The following is a 23,732-nucleotide window of genomic DNA, read 5'->3' as shown; positions in this document are numbered from 1 at the left end:
AATACAGGGCAATCATAGAAGAAAATTGGTTAGGCTGAGTTCACACCTCCGATGGATGTGGCTCCCAGCAGGGGTCCGGTGCATCTCTGCACTCCATTTCAGGGATGAATCAGGGCCAAATTTTTGCCTGAATTCGGCCCTGAAACAAAGCCAAAGATGCACAGCGTTCCTGTGCAAGCTACTTCACAGCCACAAAGGAGATATGTGAACCAGCTCCATAAAGAGCCAATCACAATCTCCTGTAATGCTAATTGGATGTGAGGAAACCCACATCCAATTTGCATAGGTGTGAGCCCAGCCTCAGAGTCTGCAAAAGACTTGAGACTGGGGCAGAGGTTCACCATGCAGCAGGACAACGACCCTAAACATACAGCCAGAGCTACAATGCAATGTTAGATCAAAGCATAGTAATGTGTTAGAATGGCCCACTCAAAGTCCAGACCTAAATCCAACTGAGAATCTGTGACAAGACTTGAAAATTGCTGTTCGCAGGTGCTCTCTATCCAATCTAACAGAGCTTGCCTTGAGCTATTTTGCAAAGAAGAATGGGCAAAAATTTCACTCTAGATGTGCAAAACTGGTATAGACATACCCAAAAAGACTTGCAGTTGTAATTGTAGCAAAAAGTGGTTCTACAACGTATTGTACACCACACTTTTCACATATTTATGTGTAAAAGAATTTGAAAACCATTTATCATTTTCCTTCCACTAGACAATTATATACCACTTTGTGTTGGTCTATCACATAAAATCCCAATAAAATACATTTAAATTTTTAGTTATAACATGACAAAATGTGGAAGATTTCAAGGGGTTTGAATACTTTTTCAAGGCACTGTAAGCTGTAAAATAGCTTTAAAACAAGCCATCCCTGATCTCCTTGGGTACTTGTCATGTGAAGTAATTGGGTATTAAATATTCCTAAAGAATTCAACAAAAAGTCAAAATTAACATGTAAAGCTTTTTTTCCCATGCCAACATGCTTATTGTGCCTGTTTTTATTTAGCTTTTTTCCAATAAATAAGCTTTGATTTGCATTGCATGGGTGTGCAGCTGTCCATATTTTTTTCCTCTACTCAAAATGCAGTGTCTCACAGCTTACAAACACCTCCTGGCAGGCTGGCAAGATTTGCTCCCATAGGTAAAAAGCTGTCAGTCAGTGCCTGTATAGTGAACTTAAAAATGAATTCCTCCATAATACTGGTAGTTACAGTAGTGAAAGAATGCTTATTTTCTACAGTGTTTTACTATTTATTCAGAATCTATAAATACAGTATAGTGTGTATGATCTTGGCACAGGTTCATTTTATTTTGCAAACCAAGCAATATAGAAGTTGCAGCTTTAAAAAGATATACTTTCTGCAAATTAAAATCACGTAACAGCTGTGTGTGCCAGGGCAAATAAAATATCCTTTCACATACTGCTAAGCTTGGAATTAAAGATGAGTCATTTTCTTTCCAATTGAAACCAATATGTCTAAAATACACTAAATTCTGTTTGTACATAACAAATGTTCCATCCACATTTTCCCCATTATTAGCATGCTTTTCTGGGTAATAATCCCAAAGTATACCATACCATTTTTGTTAGCTAAAGGTGTGTAATTATGATGTTCTTATTCTAGCATAAGCAGAGGACATGATGTTTAAAGCAGAAATCTAGGCATATATAAAAGACAAAAATGGAGCTTTATAATCACGAATGCATTTAACTATCATTACACATGTTTACATTCTTCTGCCCCCCCATAGGACAAAGTACATTTAATAGTCTAGTTATGAAGTCTAATGTGACAACAGCTTGAAAGGAGATGGATCCATCATAACTGCAGCTTGTCTTGGCTCAGAGCACTTTCCTGAAACAAGAGGAATGCAGAGGAAAAGCATGGGGTGGGGTTATAATGTCAGACTCTATCTCTCTGTATTCCACTTGCCTAGGCAAAGTGTTCTGAGCTGAGGCAAGCTGCAGTTACAATGGATCTGTCCCCGTCCATGCTGTTTTTGGATTTGCCATGCAAGGAGGTGAGAAAGGCAGGTTGGATTTCATAACTAAACTTGAAAGCACCTACTGTAGCTATGTGGGACAACATACTACATGTACTTTGTTCCATGGGGGCAGAGCAATGTAAAAAATTGCAAAGATGGTTCTTTCAAGCAGTGTACTTAAATTTGACTTGGTATCAGGAGCCAATCAAGTGTATTGTGGTGCAATGAGTATACTGATAGGAGTAGAAAGCAGAGGGACAGAGAGATGAGCTCATCACCATGCTGCTTCTCTTTTCACTATGAAGTCACAGGGTGAATATTGGGAAGAGACCTGTAAGTGAAAAGAGAAACTGCAGCAGGGTCCCATCTACTGCCAAGCAGGACTATGCTGCTTGACAGAGTTTGTAAATCTCAGGACTGCATGGACAGGAATACAAATTCTATTGGCAGGTAAAACAGCTCTCATATATGTATTTCATCTACTTTAACCCACTTGTTTTTGCAGATGACTTGTGCCCAACATTACAGAGTGAAGGACTGACCACAGCAGGGGAAGCAAGCACGAACAATAACACAGGTATGTGTGAAGAGAAAGTATTGCTGACCTGGAACTGCATTTAGCCTGCGAGAAGTGATTTGCAGCTTTTCAAGGCAGTTCATTTTTTGCTTTTATTTTTTGCTAATATTCTGTCTTCCCTTTCACCATATCTCAGAATTATTTGCTAATTTCTGCAATGTAAACTTGTTATGTCAGAATTCTATCCCCCCCCCCCCCCCCCTGTGCCTTATTTCTTCTTTTCAGCCTCTTCTCTTGCAAATGTTCTGTAGGAGACTCAGCAGCTTATTTGTAGGTGTCTGGAAGGTGACACACTGTGATGTATGTATCATTGCAAAGGCAAGTGTTCTCTGCTAACCAACAACATTATTTGCTGCCTGAGGCTGGCTTCCAACTGTATTTTTTAGTCTTGCTCTAGATCATTATCTCTGAAGGTTTATGCCATTCGGCACAAATTTTTGATGCCAAGGAAAAACGTAATAAGATGTCAGACAATAGTACATATTTTTCTTCCTGAGAGCAAATGTCTTTCTAACATTTTATTAACTAGGCAATCTAATAAAACTATGCAGCTGTTAAAATACTGCTCCATCCATAACTGAAATAAAAAACACATTTAAATATAATTTTCTAATGCCGCATACAGACAAGCGGACTTCTCGTCGGACTGAACTCCGAAAGGACTTTTCGATGCAGTTCCGAAACGGACTTGCCTACACACGATCACACCAAAGTCCGATCGTTTAGAATGCGATGATGTACGACGGGACTAGAAAAAGGAAGTTCAATAGCCAGTAGCCAATAGCTGCCCTTAAGTCATTTTTGGTCTGTCGGAACAGCATACAGACAAGAGGTTTTCTCTATAGGAACTTATTCCGGTGGAAAGATTTGAAAGGTTCTATTTTTAGGTCCGTCAGAATTTTAGAAAGAAAAAGTCAGATGAAGCCCACACAAGATCGGAATGTCCGACAGAATGATTCCGTCTGACCTTTTCTGCCGGAAAGTCCAGTCGCATGTACAGGGCATAAGTATTTTTTTTAATCTCAATGGTGGCATACGTGGAGTTTAGTAATTCTGAGTCCACTGTTCACTAGTGTAAGTCCAGGTAAAAACAAAATAATGATTTAGAACCATAGTAATATTAATGTACATTGGTGTCTTCAGATTATTTATATTCTATAGACAAAATTAAAAAGTATAACTGGAGATTTATACAAGTCTGGAGCATAGTGTATCTGTTGAATAATCCATTTTGATATTTAGATACTCCTGAACCGCACCAGTCCACCCCATTCCCCTTATGTAAACTGGTGATCCCGGAGCACAGCTGCTGGTGAAACACTCCTTGCTGCCCCTCAAGCACAAAAAGACTGATACAGTTAAAAAAAGACATTCAAAATGTTCATACACCACCAATCTGGTGCAAACATATCTTGAAAAGCTAAATGTGACTGGTGATGCAGAAAGAAAAGACACTACACAGCACTGACTTCTTATGCCAGGGGTCTCCAAATATTTTAAAAAAAGGGCCAGTTTACTTAAAATATTGGGGGGGGGGGGGGGACTGTGGCTGATGGGAGCATAAAATGCCCTGGCATTAGTAGGAGTAAAGAATGCCAAAGGCTTGGTCAGTAAGCGCAATAGTGCCCAATCATTGGGGTCAATTACTGGTATTTGTTAATGGGAGGAATATTATCCCTTTTTTTGTGTCACTGGGAAGACTATTACTCAATCAGAGGTGTCAGTGGAAGGAATAGTGCACCGTGGTTGGTGTCAGTGGTAGGAATAGTGCCTCGTATCAGTGGAAGGAATGGTGTCCTAAAATTGGTGTCAGTGGGAGGAATAATTCCTTGTCTTTGATGTCAGTGGTAGGAATAGTGCCTTGTATCAGTGGAAGGAATGGTGTCCCAAGGGCCAGATAGAAGCAAGCAAAGGGCTACATCCAGCCCCCAGGCCACAGTTTGGAGACCCCTGCCTTATTCTCTTCTACTGATATGGCATAGAAGTATGTGTTTTTGAATTCCGATTAAGGCAAACCAAGCAGCGTTTCTGAATTTTTAGCACAGTTGCTTTGTTTACTGGAAACTATTAGTAGCTAATATATTTCTGTAACTTGTTGCCTTGAATTGCTTTATACTTGGCAGCAGTGGACATGAACTAGACTAGTCAGAACTGATAATATAAAGTATATCTGCTGATAAGCTAATTTGCAACTCCCTTTGTTTAATAATAGGTTGTGTTTAACCTAGTACACAGGAGCCGAATGTCAGGTGGCATCAGCCAGTTCAGTAGAAACTGGCTAACATTTGGCCCATGTGTAGGGCAGCTGGTCAGACAGAAGCCGGCCATTCAGCTGGTTTCTGTCAAAGAGTCATGAAGTGCTCTCAGCCAATGGCTGACCGGAATGTTCAGGCAGTAGGCCGCCCCCGTCAGAATACAATAGCACAGCAGGGGAGGTCGATGTACAAACATTTGATTGTTAGTACAGTGGCTCTGACCTGTTGGCAGGTTTTTTATGTTCAACCCATTGGGTTGAATGAAAACAAAAAATAGTAGTGTGTACAAGGCTGGAATGCAAGAGAGCTTGGAGGGACTGCTTATATTTCACTGCTGGAATTTTGGAGTAGTCACAGAAGATGATGACAATCTTGGTTCTGGTCATGCTTATTTCAGGGGGAAAGTAATAGAGCGACAGCCTAAATGCTTGTGTTCTCAGGACTGTCCTTTGACAGAGAAATGTCAGGAAGCCCCTGCATCGTTGTGTGATTTGATGTTTCAGATACAGATCACATTATAGAGGCAGGGAAGTAGCCTTGAGTTAAAGGAGGCTAAATTTCATCACAGTAAAAAAAAGTAGAAGACAAGACAGAACAAAATCAAAATAAATTTGGACATAATACTTACTGGATACATTTCTCACAAAACATCTGATTTATTTACATAGTAGGTATGACTATATAAGTTACAACTATCTTCTGAAATATAGGGCAGTAAAAGATATGTGCATCTGATCTATTGGTACATTATACATGTGTGTCTTGTCATATGTGATATTAAAGATGTCACAAGTCCATGAATTTATAAGGCCTGTAGGCTGTAGGAAGGGAAGAGATGCAGGATCAAAAAAGATCTTCAATGACAAGTTTCTTTGAAGTAAATCTGGCTCACTAGCTCTGATATATAATGACAGGATTATTCAATAGTTCTTGTGATCGGGGCTATATTTGTATGTATGTATATAAAGCACACATGGGCCAGTGCTTAAGGCAGTGTGGTAAGAGGAGCAGCAACATGCCTACAAACTACGATCATTTTTAAAAATGTTGTTCTCACCTGTTTCCATTTGGACACTAAGAAAACATGAATCCATCTATTATCTTATCATGATTGGTGGTCTATACAGTTGAAAGGTAATACTGCATATATCGCAGACATCATGCCAAGTACAGGAACACATTCTAGCATTAGTTTTTACTAAGATAATCACATAACAAATGGGGTGAAGCTTGTTCAAAAAGGCATCACTATTCAAATGTGCCTAGGGAAGCATGATGTGAAAAGGGAGTGTTAGTTGAGCACAGTTCTAAGAAGCAGTTCTCTAACATGAGAGCATTCCTATGGGTCCTTAGAATGGTCCAAAGATGATGCAAAGAAGGAGCGTGCTATAAGTTTACTGTAAGTCCGGTATGTTTATTAGTCTTGGTAAATAAAAAAATAGAAGGTACAGTCCACACATTTGAGGGGCTTACAACTCCCCTTTCATCTGGGCTTGTGAACTAGAGAAAATACTAAATCGTAAAATGAGTCTAGGATTAGCATACCTGGTAGGGCAGGAATCAGTTCAGCTGAACTGACCACTACACTGCCTTGTATGCTAGTCCTAAACTCTTTTTCTTTTACTTTGTTTTTATTGAAGAAAAGATCAAGCATATAACACATGTTCATGCAGAAATGTCATCAGAATAGCTTGACCCTTATAAAGATGGAGGGTGAATAATACAGAAAAAAAAAAAACATTTCTCCAGGAGAAATGTGAGAGATACTTCAAGTATCAAGCGGTGCATGGTTCAACAGTGAAACCATAGGGCAAATTGTGTGCATCCAATAAAAAAGGTACAAGCTAGAGCGATATAAAATGATGTCACACATTGTCTCACAAGGAGAAGATCTCAATGAAGCTTATAAAGGCGCAATAAAGATAGTTGGTACACTAAAAATACTACAACTACCCTTTTGTTGCTGCCTGTAAAGGAAGAGGTGCCACCAGTATATCAGAGAAGGTAGTGAGAGGGAGAGACTATAAAAAAAAAGAACCAGAGGGGTTGGAGAGAAAAGTAAGAAGAGCCAATAAAACAGGAGGGAAAAGAAAGGTGGGAAAAAAGTTTGTGAGAAGAGGGGGGGAAGGGGGGTTGCCCCAGAGGCATACTTTAACCAAAACAGACTTGACAACTTTCAGATTACAGTTCAAAAAAGCATGTATTTAGCTGCAAGGATGGAAATTTATTGAGCCTAGGCTGCCAGGTACACATAAATTTGCCATGTGTGTTGTTGAGGATCGCAGTGAGTTTCTCATTGACAGGGGGCACCCTTGTTGGATACCTCAGGAAATAGGAAATATGGAGGATTCATCACTGAAATATTTAACCAACGGCAAAGGTGAACTCTATAGCGAATCGACCCATGTTAAGAAAGGGGTACCTAGGCCTCTGTGAATTTTGGTCGCTTAGAGGTAGGACCATGGAAATTGGAATTGGAAATTTGCCTATTATTGGGTGTCTTTGTCTGGTGTAGGGAGCATAATGATGGAGGCCTGTAGCAGGTTATTGTTGAGGTTTTCACCGTTCTTAAGGCTATTAAGCATTGTTGTAAGTTGTGCAACAATATCAGAGATTTTTTTTATAAAGAGAGCTGTAAACCCATCTGGCCTGGACATTTGTGCATTTTCAATTCCTTAATGACTTGAAGCACCTCCCTTTCAATTATGTAAGCTCCCTGGGTTTTGAGTTGAGTGGTTTTGAGAGATGAAAGAGAAGATTTGTTAAGGAATGATTCAAGGTTTATTGAAGGTTACTCCCACAGGAAAGAATAATGTTTATTTAAGTGATGTTGGAATTCATTGAACATTTTAACCATATTAGATATGTGTGCCTGTTATGATCTGTGATGTTCTGAGGGATTTGGTGGGTCGCCTGGGGGGAAATGATTTCAGTTTATTGGCTATTTTTATTTGCAATTTTGTTGCCGTTGGCATAAAACTTTTGCTTTGTCAACCATAAATGGCATTCCACCTTCTCTGTCAGACAAAGGTCGAGATCCATACAAAGGTGTTCAACCTCTGCCCTATTTTTTTTTCGCAAGGATGTTGTTTGAGCGTAGTAGCAATGTCTAGTTCAGTCTCTAAGTATGCGGAGCTGTCGTTCTTTTTTTCATGTTGGGTGGCATATTGGATGATATGACCACTAATTACTGCTTTATATGCCTTCCATAAGGTAACTGGAGATTGTACTGAGTTGATAATAAGCTTAACTACTTGCCCTTTTTTGTAAAAGCAATTCTAGTGGCTAATTAGCCCCTACATCACTTTTACAGGCAGCTAGAGGGGGCTACCCACCAGGAATTGCAGCTGGCAGTTCCGCCTGCTGATCATAGAAGCAATGGAGGACCGGAGAGTCACTTGTTATCACTATGGTCTAAGAAACTGGAATCTAAAACTATTTTGTCACTTCCGGTTTTGTATTTACTGGCTGGGTGGCAACCAGTAAAGCAGCCGATCAGACCCCAGACCTCTCCATAAAAAGTACCTGTCACTGCCTATTGCCGTCACGGGGGATGCAGTTAGGAAGGAATCGACATTTGAGACCAAAGTCTGCAGGGATTTGTAGGCAACTCTGGAGCTCTGAGAATGATACCACTTCATGGTGGGCTTCATGAAAGCCAAACAGCAATTTAAAGGGGGAATCACCACTGGTATATGATTTCATTGGATTGTAGGATTTAAGGAAGAGGTTGTAAAAGCCCTGCTCTTCAGAATAGTGGATTGTGCTAGATCAGCATAGATTTGGTAGGGATGTCCTTGAAAAGAATGATTTTGTGTGTTCCTGGCTTCACCACTTCTTTGATGCGATAGTAATGGAATTTTAGGATTAGATCCCTAGGCAGGTCATCGGATTATCTGTGGGTCAATGTATGGTGGGCACAGTTTGTCTCCAATCATTCAGTGGGAATATTAGCAACTAACTTTTCCAAAAGAGCTAGAGCAGAGACTTGGAGGTCAGTTATTCTTTTTGGAATACTAATATTACTATGCAAGGTTCTGCTTTCTTCGTCTTCCAGCTGGAAGCAGAGTATACTCTTTTTACTGTCAAGCATTTCTTCTATTACTTCCTGTACACAACCCCTGATGAAGGAGGAGTTGAAAGCCCCCAAAACATGTTTACTGTACTTTTGAATTTTTTATTAAGTATAAAAAACCTATGCTTAACTTGTGGTGCTTTCCTCATTTGCATCTTTTTAGGTCAGAATGATATCTGAATACAGACATGTGATTTATTGATACAAACAAGAAAATGTCCTCGAATTAAAGTAACTGCAGTGAACATATATTTACTGGTCAAACAGAACCTAATAACCAAATAGTAATAATTTATAGCTCTAAAAACAACATACTCCATGGAGTGTTTTGAACAAATTCCCATATCTTAAATATATATTTGAGCAACGATTGTCTGAAAATATTTATAAGAAAGGTTGCAATTTGTCATGAATTATTTCTAAGTAAACATAACTGAGCTTTCCAGGAAAATAAACATTTCATACTCCCTGCTACATAATTTTTCCAGTCTACTATTAGCTTAAAGCTGCCCCCTTCCCCAAAAGCGGAATAGATGCTTTGGATTGAAACACTCATAAATTTAGCTTCTCTTGGTAAGAGTATACAAAAAGCATAGCATTCCTTTATTCTGATCATTTCAACATTAATATTTATATTTAAATACCTTTTTTTATATTTTCAATTTCTACGATTTTGTCAGGCAAGGTAATTTCCTTAACAGCCAAATATATAATATCAGTTGTAGGCAGGAAACTTTTAAATGCAATTTGTTTTGCTTTCTGACGCTGCCTTGTGTACATTAGGGGAGCGTTCCTTGAAACATTGATAGATAGGAGTAATATTATGAGATGAGAGCAGAGTTGTCTTGACATGTATGCCCTGCAGAGAGACATTAATTTGTTTTAGTAATGTAAGCAGAGGCATACTGATTGTGAGTCAGCACATACAACTATACACCAAAATGACAACAGTTTGATGATTACTAGGTTTCCTTTTTAAAGAAATTGGTTTCTTTTAAGCAAGACAAGTTCTAAAATATTGATAAATGGAAGAAATTGTTTTTTTTTTCCTTTCTTCCAGGCTTCAATTTGATCAAGAGGTTTTCTCTCCAGAAAATGAGTTCTGTAAAGAAGATTCGGAACCCTAGAGGACCTCTCATCATGCGATTAGGAGGGGCAAGGCTCGTGGAGCAGACAGTGTAAGTGCCACATAAGAATCGTTACTAGATTCTACTGTAAAATGCAGCAGCAGGTATCCAAGGAAGTCCCAGGGTAGATTTATTAGTCGTGTTTAATGATCAATTAAACTTTGTCCACCTACAAGGTTTGAAAGAGTTTTAATCATGCCCCACCTCTTACTCTCCCGAGTGATATGGCAGTCTGGTATGATTGATATTCTGTAGGTGCATACCCTGCAGGCAGCAATTTCGGCATCTCGTAAAATCCTCGCTAATCCTGAAATGTGATCCTTGAGAGAAATATCAGACTAGGCACCTCTCCAACACATTACACAATAGAGAACTGCATGCATTTTCATTTTTTTTAAATCTTGGAACACTTCCCAGATGATCCTGGATTGGATGCATAAAAAAATCAAAAAAGTCTACAATGAGAAAAAAATACTTTTTTTCACTGAAGGGGGCGTATTGATTTAAGTAATGTCGCCATGGAAATACATAAAATAATAGGAAATCTGTATTATAATACATTATAATATGCCATATTGACAGGACTGTTTCCTGAATGTGAACAGTGTCTTTCAGTCTACTCTCTTGACATTTATATAATTGTTGACATAATGTAAGCAGCAACTATAAAATGCTGAAATATACATCTGTAGCATTTTTTCTAAAGCGTATGTTGAAGCTTTGAGATGAGTTAGGGTAGAGAATGCATAACAGTTCGATAGTGTCTGCTTTTAATAGCCTTCTTAGAACAAGAGGTACGAAGGGCTAAGTGTGCCCTGCAAGCGTCCATATATTTCTGAGGTTAATTCAGGACACACCATGGCACTATGGGATTGAGCCATAAAAGTGACTTTCTTGCTTGTATTTACTCTGCAAATCCACAATGTCCTGAGGTCTTGTTCAAAAAGACTTTGTTATTATAATAATCAAGGTACTGTCACACACGATCAACCCTTTCATGGCCAAGAGTGACGGTATTAAATTAGAGAATTCCCCACAGGCTGGAGGCCTAGTTAGTGCCAAGTTCTCTTTTGGCATCATAATGAGATTGCAAGTATAATTAGTTATTCTCTGAGCTGTAATTAAACCACCAACCTTGACTACTCGTTCCAATAAAATGACAGCGTTGTGCAAACTGTCTGCACTTTTCTTGTTTTATATCTCACTTTTTATTTTTTTTAAGAAGAAGTTTGATCTGTTAATGGATATACAGTGGAGACCTGCAACAATAAATCTCAGAAGAACACACACTTCTGAACATGTGGATTAAAGCTGCTTCTACAAGAGATATGTTAATAGTTGCCATTTACCTTTTACCTCTCTCACTGCTTTTTGTGTCTGGAAGTGTTGGAAAGACTTACGCAATCTGGCACTCACATCATTTTTATGCTATCATTTATTTGATATAAAGTATGTGTTGGGTTGCCATACATCTAAATGAATAGGACAAAAATTAGAAGCAGTCTTAATTGGTATACTTAACCCCTTCTCAGCCAGCCCTGGCATCCCTTTAATAGGGTGTGTACTCCTGGAGGGGGACAGGAAGGACCAGTGACTATGTGACCACTGTGATTGGCTGTCACATTGGTTACATGATAAGGAGCCAGTCCTGCTGGTTACCGATCATTGGTGTGGACCGAAAGCTGTGCTGGGAGTGTGCAGCGAGTGCACTCTCGGCACAGAAACATCAGCCACCCAGTAATACATATAGGTAGAATGTGGATCTTAAAGCCCACCCTTTTGCTGATACACAAATGTGTTACGCGGGTGGCAACAAGTTAAAAGTAAAACATTTTTTTTAGCTGTATGTATGTCAAGCAAAAAAAACTATTTTTCCAGTTTTGGATAGAATGAGTGAGGCTTAGAATATCTGTCAGATTTTTACTGCCATCCATTTCTGTTGGAAACATTTACCATCACTTCCTATCCTGCTGACAACAGATTTGCTGGACAGGAAGTGGGGGAACATTTTCAACTGGGACACAGGCAGCAGTAAATCTAAAAAACTCACGAAGGAGATTGAGACCAAAACCGGACAGAGTTGAGACCAAAACCATAAGAGTCCACATTTTTTTTAATTATTTAAATTGTTATTTTTTTTTTTTATAAAAACAGCCAATGCGTTTCAGGGGGAAACAACGCTCCCTCCCTCTTCATCAGGATAAAACTTAGATGGACCTCCATTACTACTCAGCAACTGCTGTCAAGTTGTTATTCCATGTAGAAAGTTCAGTAGTGGTTCTAATATACAGTAAATCTGTCAAATCACTGAGTCCACCCAAGTTTTATCCAGTGTTAAGCCCTAATGAAGAGGGAGTGTTGTTGCCTCTGAAATGCGTTGGATATTTTCTGTATCTATTGTTTGAGCTACTGTCTGGTGACTATTAAAAGAAGCTTTGGTATGTGGGAGCCACCTCGCCAAAACTATGGAGTTTTACTTCATTTGACTCTACAAGCAAGTTTGAATGTTCCCAGTTGTTTTGTTTTGGAGCAATAAAAATCTGACAGGGGTTCTAGCCTTCCCCTACTCTACTAACTGTCTGTACTGCTCCTTCCTATTATACAGTCCCATTTTGTGTCTGAAAAATAGAGAAGCCTTGGGATATTTTGTCAAAACTGATGGTGTGGGATGGCCGTGTGGTCTTTGTGTGCCTAAGATGTGGCTTACTGGAGAGGCATGCAACCTTGTAGGCAAAGAGAGGACATTTGGCACATTTTCTTTCAATATGGCTGGTTAAATCATACAAGTATAATAATAGTGGTACAACTTTACCCCTGAGGAAGAATAAGAAAAATATTTGAAATGCGCTGGACTACCCAGTAAAAGGATGTTGATGAGCACAAAAATAGTGGTTATATGTTCTAAGTCTGAACTGGTAGGTTTACTACTTATGTGTGAATATATATACTGTCCAGCCAGTTACAGCTTGAAATCTGTAATGCTGCACATAGTATTATTTTTTTTTCTATATCTGGATACATTTTTATATATGGTATTTGATAAAGTAAAAAAAAGTTTGTATATCATTTTGTTGACTTCAAAGTCCCAATAGGAGGATCATTTGTATGGATTGTCATATCATACAGTGATGGTGGCAAATTTTCTCCACAGCAGAAACTCACTCTTTATTGAATACTTCCTGAAGGGGTGGTATAAGGTGTAGTCTCTCTAACAGAGCTCCAGGTGGTAGGAAAAATTTGGCAGAGATTCTAACCCTTTATCACTCTATCAAAAAAAAATATATGTCTGGATAGGAGCAGAGGAGGGTTAAAGCCATTTCTTTTACTTATTGCTGTTAGTGTACCCATAGGGAATATTTTCTCTCCACTTCCTGTTTGATTACTTGGACTGTAAGTCCCTAGTGGGGACACAAACTGCAACAAATATCAGAGCAAGGTTGTAACCTTTAGGCTTGGTTCACACTGCCGCAATCTGAAAGTCACAACTTACAGTGCGACTTTGCCAGGCAACTTGAGTGTGACTTGAAGCAACTTTGAAGTGACTTGAAGCAGCTTTGAAGCAACTTCAGGGAATGCCTGTATAATTTTCCTATAATGTTGGATCCAAATCACATCAATTAAGGTGAGGATGCAACTTGGAAGCAACTTCCATTAAAGTCTATGGGCACAAGTCGGATAGAGGTTGCCTTGAAGTAGTACAGGAACCTTTTCTAAAGTTCCTCTAAAAGAGGAAATGAAGAGCTTAGAATTGAGCTGGCTCAGTAGAGCACAACAGCTGGTCTACACAATCTCAACCTGCAATGGGGACACAGAGAAGTTGGGAGGGACAGCAGAAAGCAGGATCAACCAGGTATATTTCACTTTACACAAAATAAATGCTTTAGTGGCTTTGTGAGTATGAACACTCTGTTATACTGAATAGTGTGCAATGAGAGTTTTTCATAGTCAAGGTTTAGTGACACTTTAAGGTATATCTACACAAAAACACGGAACACTATGTGAGGGTGTAAACATGAGGCTGCACCCTGTTCTGTGCAGGGCTAAAATCATCTTTATTGTTCAAGGACAAGGAGCTCAGACACTCTGCCCGAAACAGATACCCAAACATTAAAGCTTTAGGTATAGGGTAGTGCCCAATATTAACATGTAACCTTGTTGTCTCATCTCAGACAGGTGTTTCCTCTCGGGTTGCCTGAAGAGTTCACGCTGGTAATGACCCTGTTACTAAAGAAGCAGTCAACAGATGAAGACTGGTACCTCTTTCAAATAAGTGACCGATTGGGATACCCACAGGTAGGATACATCCTTCCCTTTTTGTTCTTTGTAAAAGCTGATTCCACTGATATTTAAATATCCAAATGTTATAAAGGAAGCATAAAGTCTTTCTTTTCTTTTAAATTTTTTAAACATATTCACATGAATGTATTCTGCCTAAAGCTAAACTCAAAGCACATGTAAAAAAAAGTGGAAGAAAAGCCTAACACTAACTATTCTCAAACAAAGAAAAACATTGAGGCCGCGTACACACGCGGGGACTGTTCGCTCAACTTTGTCCGTCAAACAGTTTCAGCGGACAGTCCGCTCAAAATTAGCATGGACGGACTTGCCCACACACGATGAACGAACAGTCCGCTGAAACCGTGCGCGATGACGTGAACGGCACGTACGACGGGACTAGAAAACGACGTCCTATACACTGCAATGCAACCTTCGGCGTGTAAATTCTTTCTGAGCATGCGCGAGACTTAGTTTGACGAACAAGCCTACACACGGGCGGACTGTCCGCTCATACCAAGTTTCAGCGGACAGTTTTTCGGAATTTCCGAAAAACTTTGTTCGTCAGACTGTCCGCTGAAACTGTCCGCTGAAAGCCCACACACGAGCGGACTGTCCGCCGAAACACTGTTCAGCGGACAAAGTTGAGCAAACAGTCCCCGCGTGTGTACGCGGCCTCACTTCCCCTCCTCCTACCTATCAGCCATACCCTATCTGGCCACTTACCTTTATTAATACCAGTATGATCACTTGATCATGCAGCTCTGGCTCTCCTGTGGAAGAGAACGCTTGACAACAATTGTGAATTTCTGGAAGTCAGGATGTCACCCAATGGCTGCCATGACCAACCCTTCTTCCTCTCCCCTGCAGCAGCCACACACTGACACAGGGGAGCCAGAGCTGTAGGATCAGGTGACCGGACCAGAGTGGATTAAAAATAGGTAAGTATACAGATCTTTTTGTAGCAGGAGGGGGAGGGAACATTTTAAGAATAGTTTAGGCTTTTCTTCCACTTTAAATACATGAAGACACATGTTGGTGCCCTGTGATGCCTTTCATTGTCTACCAGCTCTCCCCCTATGCATTGCATTGCACCAAATGCATGTTAACACAATACCATGTAGTGTGGTGCTCTGTGTTGCTAAAAATTATGCATGCACCATTTATGGTTTTCAGGGGCATGCGTGTGTTTTAAATACAGTGCAAAAATATAGATGGGCCCTAAATTTAATTCTGAATGCACCTGCCTTTATATCAGCCTCCTATTGATGCCTATGCCTCAGGAGTAGCAGTGTTAGATTTTAGACCAGAAGCCAATCAGGCTATGCTGTACACATGTGCAAACAAGTCCCATGCTGAAAAGAGGAAAGACAGAAATTAACAGGATGGTGATTAATCACTGCGCTGTTTTTCCTTCATTGTCCAGTCAACAGAATGCAGGGAGTTCAGGGGGTTCAGGAAATGGACTCCGATGAGGATTGCAGGGTTTAGGAGTGCGTTACGTATGGGGTGCAAGGTTCAAGAATACACTATGTATGGATTTCAGGATTTAGGAGTGCACTACGCATGAGGTGCAAGGTTCAGGATTGCACAATGCATGGAGTTCAGGGTTTAGGAGTACATTAAGCATGGGTGCAAGATTCAGGAGTGTGCTATGTACAGAGTGCCATCTTCCTCAGCTCCTTACCTCTGCATACCCCTCCCCATCTCACTTGCATCTCTACGCCCTTCCTCAGCTCTGGCCTGTGCACCACCACCCCACCATCTGCACACATGTACCCCTTACACTGCTATCATCTTTGCCCCTCCCCCTGCATTTTAAAGCTCTGCCCACATGCTTACCTTTCACCTCTCAGGAGCAAGCCCAACTGTAATACCTCCCATGGCTGCTGCTTGTTTTTCAGTGCACAGAAGAGCTGTGCTGTCTCCCACTTGTAAACACAGAAGCCGGCATTCTGCATCTAAAAGTGAAAATGGTGAGCAGTGAGCACAGGGTTAGCACCGGAGGTGGTGAAATGCATTTCTCTACATTCCGACAGAAAAATAAAAGCCCTGGGTGTGAATGGGACCTTATTGTTTGCCTTTAAGTGTGCTCAGGTTGCAGGTTGATATATAATTAAAAATCCTGAACGTGAATAATGGATCCTATAGCAGCATTTATTGAGTAAGTTTGCTGACTGTTAGATAGCCTACACATATCTGAAAGTGAATTGAATAATGTATACAAATACAAAATACAGTCAATTAAATGTGTAACAAAAAAATCTGTAAAAAATTTTTTTTTGCTGAACCAAAAAGTCACTATCATTATCACAGTACACTATCACTGTCTTTTTAAGTATCTCTGTAGCCCACAAACACACAGCTGTTTGAAGGTTTCCTCCTGACATATCACAGGATGGTAAGCACAGCGTGAACTGAGGCAAATCAGATATTATTGATCTCTATGTGAAACACGTTATTAACATTAAATGACATTTTTCCTATTGATGGACCAGAAATAGAAAAACAAATAATTATGGTTCAGCACAAATCTGAAAAATGTCAATCCACTTAATCTTAATTTTGGACCCAGTTAAAGTCTTGTACATCAAGATGTTAACACCACACAGGTCATCCCATTGTGGTTGCTGAAAAGTCCATTGGGCTTATTAGGCTATTGGATGGAAGAAAATATGCATTTTTCCTATAACATAGAAACCAGTTTTAGCTCTTTTTTTTCTACCCTGCAAATGACAAATGGTACTGTACTTTATTATGGCTGTTTTTTAATGGTTCCCAGTTTCTTTGCTCAAGTTATAAAGGCAGTATAGCTTAAAATGTGTTAATGTAGATGAAAGGTATACATTTTATCTTTTTAGTTTGCAGTTATTTAGAAATGAAACAATTTTTTTTTTCCAATTATGATTTTTTTATTTAAATTTTTTTAGCATTATTATATTAAAGCAGAACTTCACCCATGGGTGAAGTCCTGCTTAACCCCCTCCCCCCCCCCCCCCCCGGTACCATATTTGATCATTTGGTACTTCTTTTTTGTTTTGGATGGGGTACCTGGTTTTGACAGGTACCCGCTCCCATGTCTGGTTGGATCGCTGCATTGATCTGAGAAAAAGATCCCCCTCTTCCCCTACAGAGACTCATGCCAAGTCCCAGAAAGCTGCGGGACCATTCACAAAGTGCAGGGGCTGTGAAGCCGCAAGCAGTCACATCAGGCTTCCCAAAGTGAATATTCCGGCGCCAGGACCCGAAGGGGGCTGAAGAGTCAGCTTGGGTGAGGACAGCACTGGATTCCCTGCACACATAAGTGTAATATTATTAAAATTCATCAGCTACAGTAATTGAAGCTGCTGATTTTTTTAATTTTCAGGCTGAAGAACCACTTTAACAAGCAAAAAGAACAAAATATGAAAAAATAAAAACCTAAATAAAGTAAAGTAAAAACAAAATAAATAATTGTTAGATAAATAGAAATAAAAACATAATGAAAAAATAGTGAAGGGGAGAGGGAAAAGAAGAAGATAATTGGGACTGATCTTGGTATGATTTTTATAGCATAGTTACATTGGTCCAGTTTGGACCAATGTAAGTATGCATATCTTATACCTGAGCAATCCCTGTGGAGAGTGACAATCACTGAAGTACCTAGTTACTGCTATTACAGTGGTTGCTACTATCTTTTGGGTCTACTACAGTAATTTCAGCTTTACAGGGATTGCTCGGGTATGAGATATGCCTATAAAATAATCTAAATCATAGCTAGACTTTAGCTTTTAAAAAAGTGTTTTGTTTTTTTTACTTGCCAGGTTGCATTGAGGCTTCATTCACCTGGGTGGTGTGACCCATACAGTGTGAAACAGCCATTTATTTATGCAGCTGGCATTCAGGGGTGAGGAAGTGGTGATGAATTCACACTGTCTGTGTATGGGACCACTTACCCACCGCTGCAAACCTGTCAAATGAGGACAAACAGCTGTGTCCATAGAGTTGCTGCATCACCATAGAGTTACATAGGCTGTCTGCACACAGCTGCAAAAAAAAAAATGGTCAATTCATGCTGTACAGGCTACAGTGCGTGTGTGAAGGAGGCCTAACTTATATAATATGGTGATTGAAGCTCATCCCTCACCAAAACATTGGCTGCATGCACTGATGGAATGCTGGTTTTCCAGCAGGAACATTCATCAGACACCAGTCTAATGACTCATTTCTGTTGCACAGACAGGGCTGCACACATACTGAAATTTAACTGGTTCCTGCTGAACCAGCCACATTTCCACATGTGTATACCAAGCTTAAGGCTCTCATGGAAGTTGTACATTTAAAGTGTTTTTAAACTCTTGCATATACCATGTAAAGTGATTCACCTCAGTGGATACAGAGATGTTGGAGTGTTCAGAAGAAAGGGGGCAGAGAGCTGAAATTACATACTGCAGAGCTCAGTGAGGAGAGCTGTAAGAGCTGATTGGAGGGAAGGTACACCACCCCCTTCACATGGCATACAGAAACAGAGCTGTTAATCAGTTGGAGCTCCCTCACCTGTAATGTTTTTTCTCTGGGTGTCAGGAAAATGTGTCAGAAGTGTTACATGTTAATAGCAGAGGAATAAAGCAGCAGAGAGAAATGACACTTAAAGTGGTTGTAAACCCTTACATATACCTAGGGAAGATACTAGCCCCAGGTGATATACAGAGATGAAACAAGTCCCCCTACATACATTGTACTGGGTTATCTGTAGCATTCGCTACTCTATAGCCTTTCAAAGTGCATAATGTATACATCTTGTCAAAAAAAAGGGCGGTGAAGGGCTGAAGTTAAACTTTGAGGAGCTGTGAGGAGAGCTCTGAGAGATGATTGGAGGGAAGGGACAGGCCCCCCTTCACACAGCACACAGGAACAGCTGAAGGCTGTTAATCAGCAGGAGGTCCCTCCCTTTTCATCATTTTTCTCTTGGTGTCAGGAAAACTTAGAAGTGATTCATGCTGATAGCAGAGGAATGAGGCACCAGGCAAAAATGACACTTAGTGCTCCTAATTTAGACTAGTACACACTATAGAGGGATATGCTTCGTTCATATTTCATGTCTGAGGCTTAGAACCACTTTAATGACCTAAGCTCAGGGTTGATGCGCACTCTGTCTGGGCTGCCAGAGGTGGGCAAAATCATCAGTTAACAAAGTTCTTTTTATTTATTTGCGAGACCTTTTTCATATGACAACATAAGAAGGATAACACTTCTGCTTTGATGAAGAAAATAAGTAAATAATACAGAATAAAACAACAGATTTTTCTTGTTATGACACTCAACCTATATATCTACTTCACAGATATCATTATCAGTCAGTGGAAAAGAGAGAAGTATGGATTTTCAAGCTAAAGGCCGTGATAAAGACTTTGTTGGTTGCACATTCACCGGATCTGGAGTACATTCCTTATTTGATAATGCATGGCACAAGATAGTGCTGAGTGTGCGAGAGATGGTTGTGTCTATACACATTGACTGTAGCTACATATCCAGCAAACCTTTTGAGCCCAGGGGTGCTGTATCCAGTGAAGGGTATACTTTTATTGGTTTGGACGTGGTGACTGGATCCCCGATACATGTAAGTCTCAAAATTAAAGTAACGTATATATTTTTATGAGCGATTTACATATTTTTTTTGTATTGTAATCACTTTTATTTATTTTTTTTATTTTTTTTTTCAGTTTGACATCCAAAAGTTTGCTATATATTGTGATCCCCAAATGGCTATGCAGGAGAGCTGCTGTGAGATCCTTCCTTCAGGGGTAAATATATATTGTCTTAACTTTTTATTGAATGTTTAAATCTAGCGCCAATTGTGTACTACTACCATTTTATTATCATGAATGGCCAAACAATCTAGCATTAGTTTAATAATTCTGATGTACATTCATCAGGTATAGCAACTAAGCTTTTTCCCGGGTAGATCAGATCCCCTCATTTACCCTGGTATGAACCAATGTTTAGATTAGCACAATGGATTCATGGTAGTTAACAGTTGTTTGATGAATCTATTCACAATATTCTTCAAAAAGGAGGACATGTAACCAACCAAAATAATAAATTGTCATGTCTACTAGACGTTATGTTGGCATTTATTTTGGGTGCACATTAACTGTTACATTGTTGGTCAATGTGATCAGGGGTAAGTTTTGTAAGCAGCTGGAAACATTGTGAAAGTGAAGTGATACTTTCTATATTTTAGCTTTTTAATGAAAAAGAGGCATTGGGCCTCATGCACACAGGACGTTTAAAAAACGCCAGTGCTGCTGCCAGGAAAAAGCACCATTAAAACGCGCTTTTAGTCGCGTTTTGGAATAGTGTTTACAGGTGTTTGTGCAAGTTTTTTTGCATTAGTGGTTTTTGCCATTTTTACAGTAAAAACACTCCCTATATATAATATAAAAATGCCTAAAAATGCCAAATGTGGCTAAAAGCTTCTTACAGTGTTAAGTCGTGTTGAGCGGCATTTTGCTGTGTTTATACAGCCAACAGCCTCTGCTCCTGCATGCACAGGCTGTAATTTTTTTGTTACTGCCCCTAAACATTTATGCCTCCAAACTACTCTGAAAGTTTATGTGTGCATGGATACAACCTTAATATGGAGGAGAGTTCAGAGGCAGTAAAAACAAAACAAAAAAAAAAAACAGAAGCCCCTAAAAGCAGCTGTGCAAACATCCTGTGTGCATGAGCCCTAAAAGAAAATTTAGTACATTTACCAACATCAGTGGATACTGACAACACCAGCTAACTCGCAGTGCCTCTTTATAATATGTTTCAGGCAGCTCTGGGCCTTGAGCCACCAACAGGGATGTTCCTCCCCCGGGGCACTTACCCTGATGAATGACCCATCCACACCATGAGGCTCCATGCATACTGGGCTTAAAAAAACTTTGCTTCTACAGGAGTTTTGCAGGTGTTTTTTCTCCTGCCTGCAGAAGCAGCTCAATGTTATCCTATGTGTCCATGCACATTAGGACATTTAGAGGCATAGTTTAAGCTCAGCATTTAGAGGCAGAAAAAAAAAACCTTTTGGATTATGTTTTTAAATGAGCTTTCAGGCAGAAAAAAACTCTTAACGCTCATAAATGCTCCTAAACGTGGCGTTTAGGAACGTTTGCATTTTCTAGTGTGCAATGAAAAATTAAGGAAATGTTTTGGAAAAAAGCGCTTGTAAAAGAAAATGCCCATAAATTGTCCTAAACTCCTTATGCATTGAGCATTTTTATTGTGCTTTTTCTGCCATAGGTTCTAGCATTTTTTCAGCTCCTAGTGTGCATAGACACTCTGGGGTTGATTTACTAAAGGCAAATCCACTTTGCACTACAAGTGCACTTGGAAGTGCAGTAATTTTAAATCTGAGGGGAAGCTCTGAAATGAGGGGGAGCTCTGCTGATTTTATCATCCAATCATGTACAAGCAAAAATGCTGTTTTTTTATTTTCCATGCATGTCCCCCTCATATCTACAGCGACGGCACCTCCTGGGGATTGACCACAATGGGATTAAGGTCTAGGGAGTTTCCTGGCCATGGACCCAAAATGTTGATGTTTTGTTCCCCAAGCCACTTAGTTATCACTTTTGCCTTATGGCAAGGTGCTCCATCATGTTGGAAAAGGCATTGTTCCTCACAGAACTGTTCTTGGATGGTTGGGAGAAGTTGCACTTAGAGGATATTTTTTGTACCATTCTTTATCCATGGCTGTGTTTTTAGGCAAAATTGTGAGTGAGCCCACTCCCTTGGCTGAGAAGCAACCCCACACATGAATGGTCTCAGGATGCTTTACTGTTGGCATGACAGGACTGATGGTAGTGCTCACTTTTTCTTCTCCAGGCAAGGTTTTTTTTTTCTGGATGCCCAAAACAATCAGAAAGGGGATTCATCAGAGAAAATGACTTACCCCAGTCCTCAGCAGTCCAATCCCTGTACCTTTTTCAGAATATCACTCTGTCCCTGAAGTTTTTCCTGGAGAGAAGTGGCTTCTTTGCTACCCTTCTTGACACCCTTCAAAAGTCTTTGCCTCACTGTGCAGGCAGATGCACTCACACCTGCCTGCAGCCATTACTGCGCAAGCTCTGAACTGGTGGTGCCCCGGTCCTGCAGCTGAATCAACTGTAGGAAACGGTCCTGGTGCTTTCTGGACTTTTATGGCCCCCCAAAGCCTTCCTCACAAAAGTAGTGGAAATGTTTTTTACTGGATTAAGTTACTTTTTATGGTTAAGAGGGACTTTGCAATTAATTGCAATTCATCGGATCACCCTTCATAACATTCTGGAGTATATGCAAATTGCCATCATAAAAGCTGAGGCAGCAGACTTTGTAAAAATTATTAGTTGTGTCATATCCTTTATATGTAGTTTGCAAAAAATAGCTGAGAAAACAGATAACATTGAGATATCAATTTGGTGCACAGGAAGGTATAAGAACTCAGGGAGTTTGAAGATCAACAGGTATTTTTCTGTGCTGAAAGTGTTTTTAGTCTCAAAAAAGAAAACTATTCAGCCACCACACCTAATGGCCTAGTAAGCGGCAGTATATCACAATTTGTTTTTTGGGTTTAGACATCCTTTAATTTTTACTTGCTTTAAGTAGCTACATTGCACAGATCTGTGCCATATTATAAGCAGGCCTGGAATAGAGAGTAGTGGTGACCTCAGAAGAGATTTCTGAACATGTACTATTGAGTGGAACCTGTGTTACATTTTATTTTAACTTGCTAATCTACAAGCCTCCTCTCTTTGTGTGTGTTATCGTGCATTTTACTCATTGTGAAAACCAGAGGAAAGAAAGCCAAGTAATTATTGGGCAAGGAAGGCTGTTTGAACCCTTATCTTAAAGGCAGTCTTAAGTAAAATATGCAGCCACTCCTACAGCATTAACACTTTCACAGTTTGCTTAAAAGTTTTCAAATTTTGCTTTGTAACCTCTTTTTAAAAGGGGATAGATAGTGACCTGGTAAAAAAAACTATATAAGCTAATATGTAGACTAAGGAAAAAGATCACATATTTACTTTTGTACCTGTGCCTTATTCAGTGCACTGCTGAAGCATCTAAGACAAGACGTAACGTGGAGGGTGTAGAAAATGTGCAGAACAGCAACCTGATAGAGTGGCCTGCAAAATCAAAATCTCAGAGTTACACTCGATGTTTCTGCCTTGAGGATTCATTGCGTAAAACGGTAAGTCAAGATTCCTTATTCACATTCCTTATAGATAGATGTAAATGTTATATAAGAAAGCTTCTCGATCCACAATTATGATAGTGTGGAATCACAATATTTTGCTAAAATGCATTCATTGATGTGGTTTTTAAAGAAAACCTGGCAATGCCTGCGCCTGTCACCACACTAGGTAGGCAATAAATCTGTATTAGGAGTGCTTACAGTAACTTGTCTGTTGCAGAAATGTAATTCTGATC

General features: G+C 39.7%; 1 protein-coding gene across 10 annotated transcripts in view; it reads left to right on the top strand.

Moving 5' to 3' along the window:
* COL16A1 (collagen type XVI alpha 1 chain) overlaps positions 1–23,732 on the top strand; it is a 294,574-nt gene that overhangs the window by 41,813 nt on the left and 229,029 nt on the right. For all 10 annotated transcript variants that reach the window (XM_077481956.1, XM_077481958.1, XM_077481954.1 and 7 more), the window contains exons 3-8: positions 2,494–2,565; positions 9,956–10,073; positions 14,192–14,315; positions 19,621–19,896; positions 20,000–20,080; positions 23,350–23,493. In XM_077481956.1, the coding sequence (XP_077338082.1) occupies positions 2,494–2,565; positions 9,956–10,073; positions 14,192–14,315; positions 19,621–19,896; positions 20,000–20,080; positions 23,350–23,493 (815 nt within the window). The remainder of the gene's footprint in view (positions 1–2,493; positions 2,566–9,955; positions 10,074–14,191; positions 14,316–19,620; positions 19,897–19,999; positions 20,081–23,349; positions 23,494–23,732) is intronic.

The sequence above is a fragment of the Lithobates pipiens genome, unplaced genomic scaffold (assembly GCF_037356315.1).
Source record: "Lithobates pipiens isolate NorthernLeopardFrog02 unplaced genomic scaffold, aLitPip1_a1.2 Scaffold_16, whole genome shotgun sequence".
In the NCBI taxonomy this organism is placed as follows: Eukaryota; Metazoa; Chordata; class Amphibia; order Anura; family Ranidae; genus Lithobates; species Lithobates pipiens.
Note: the sequence above shows the minus strand (reverse complement) of the source record. Positions and strands in the feature narration are given on the sequence as shown.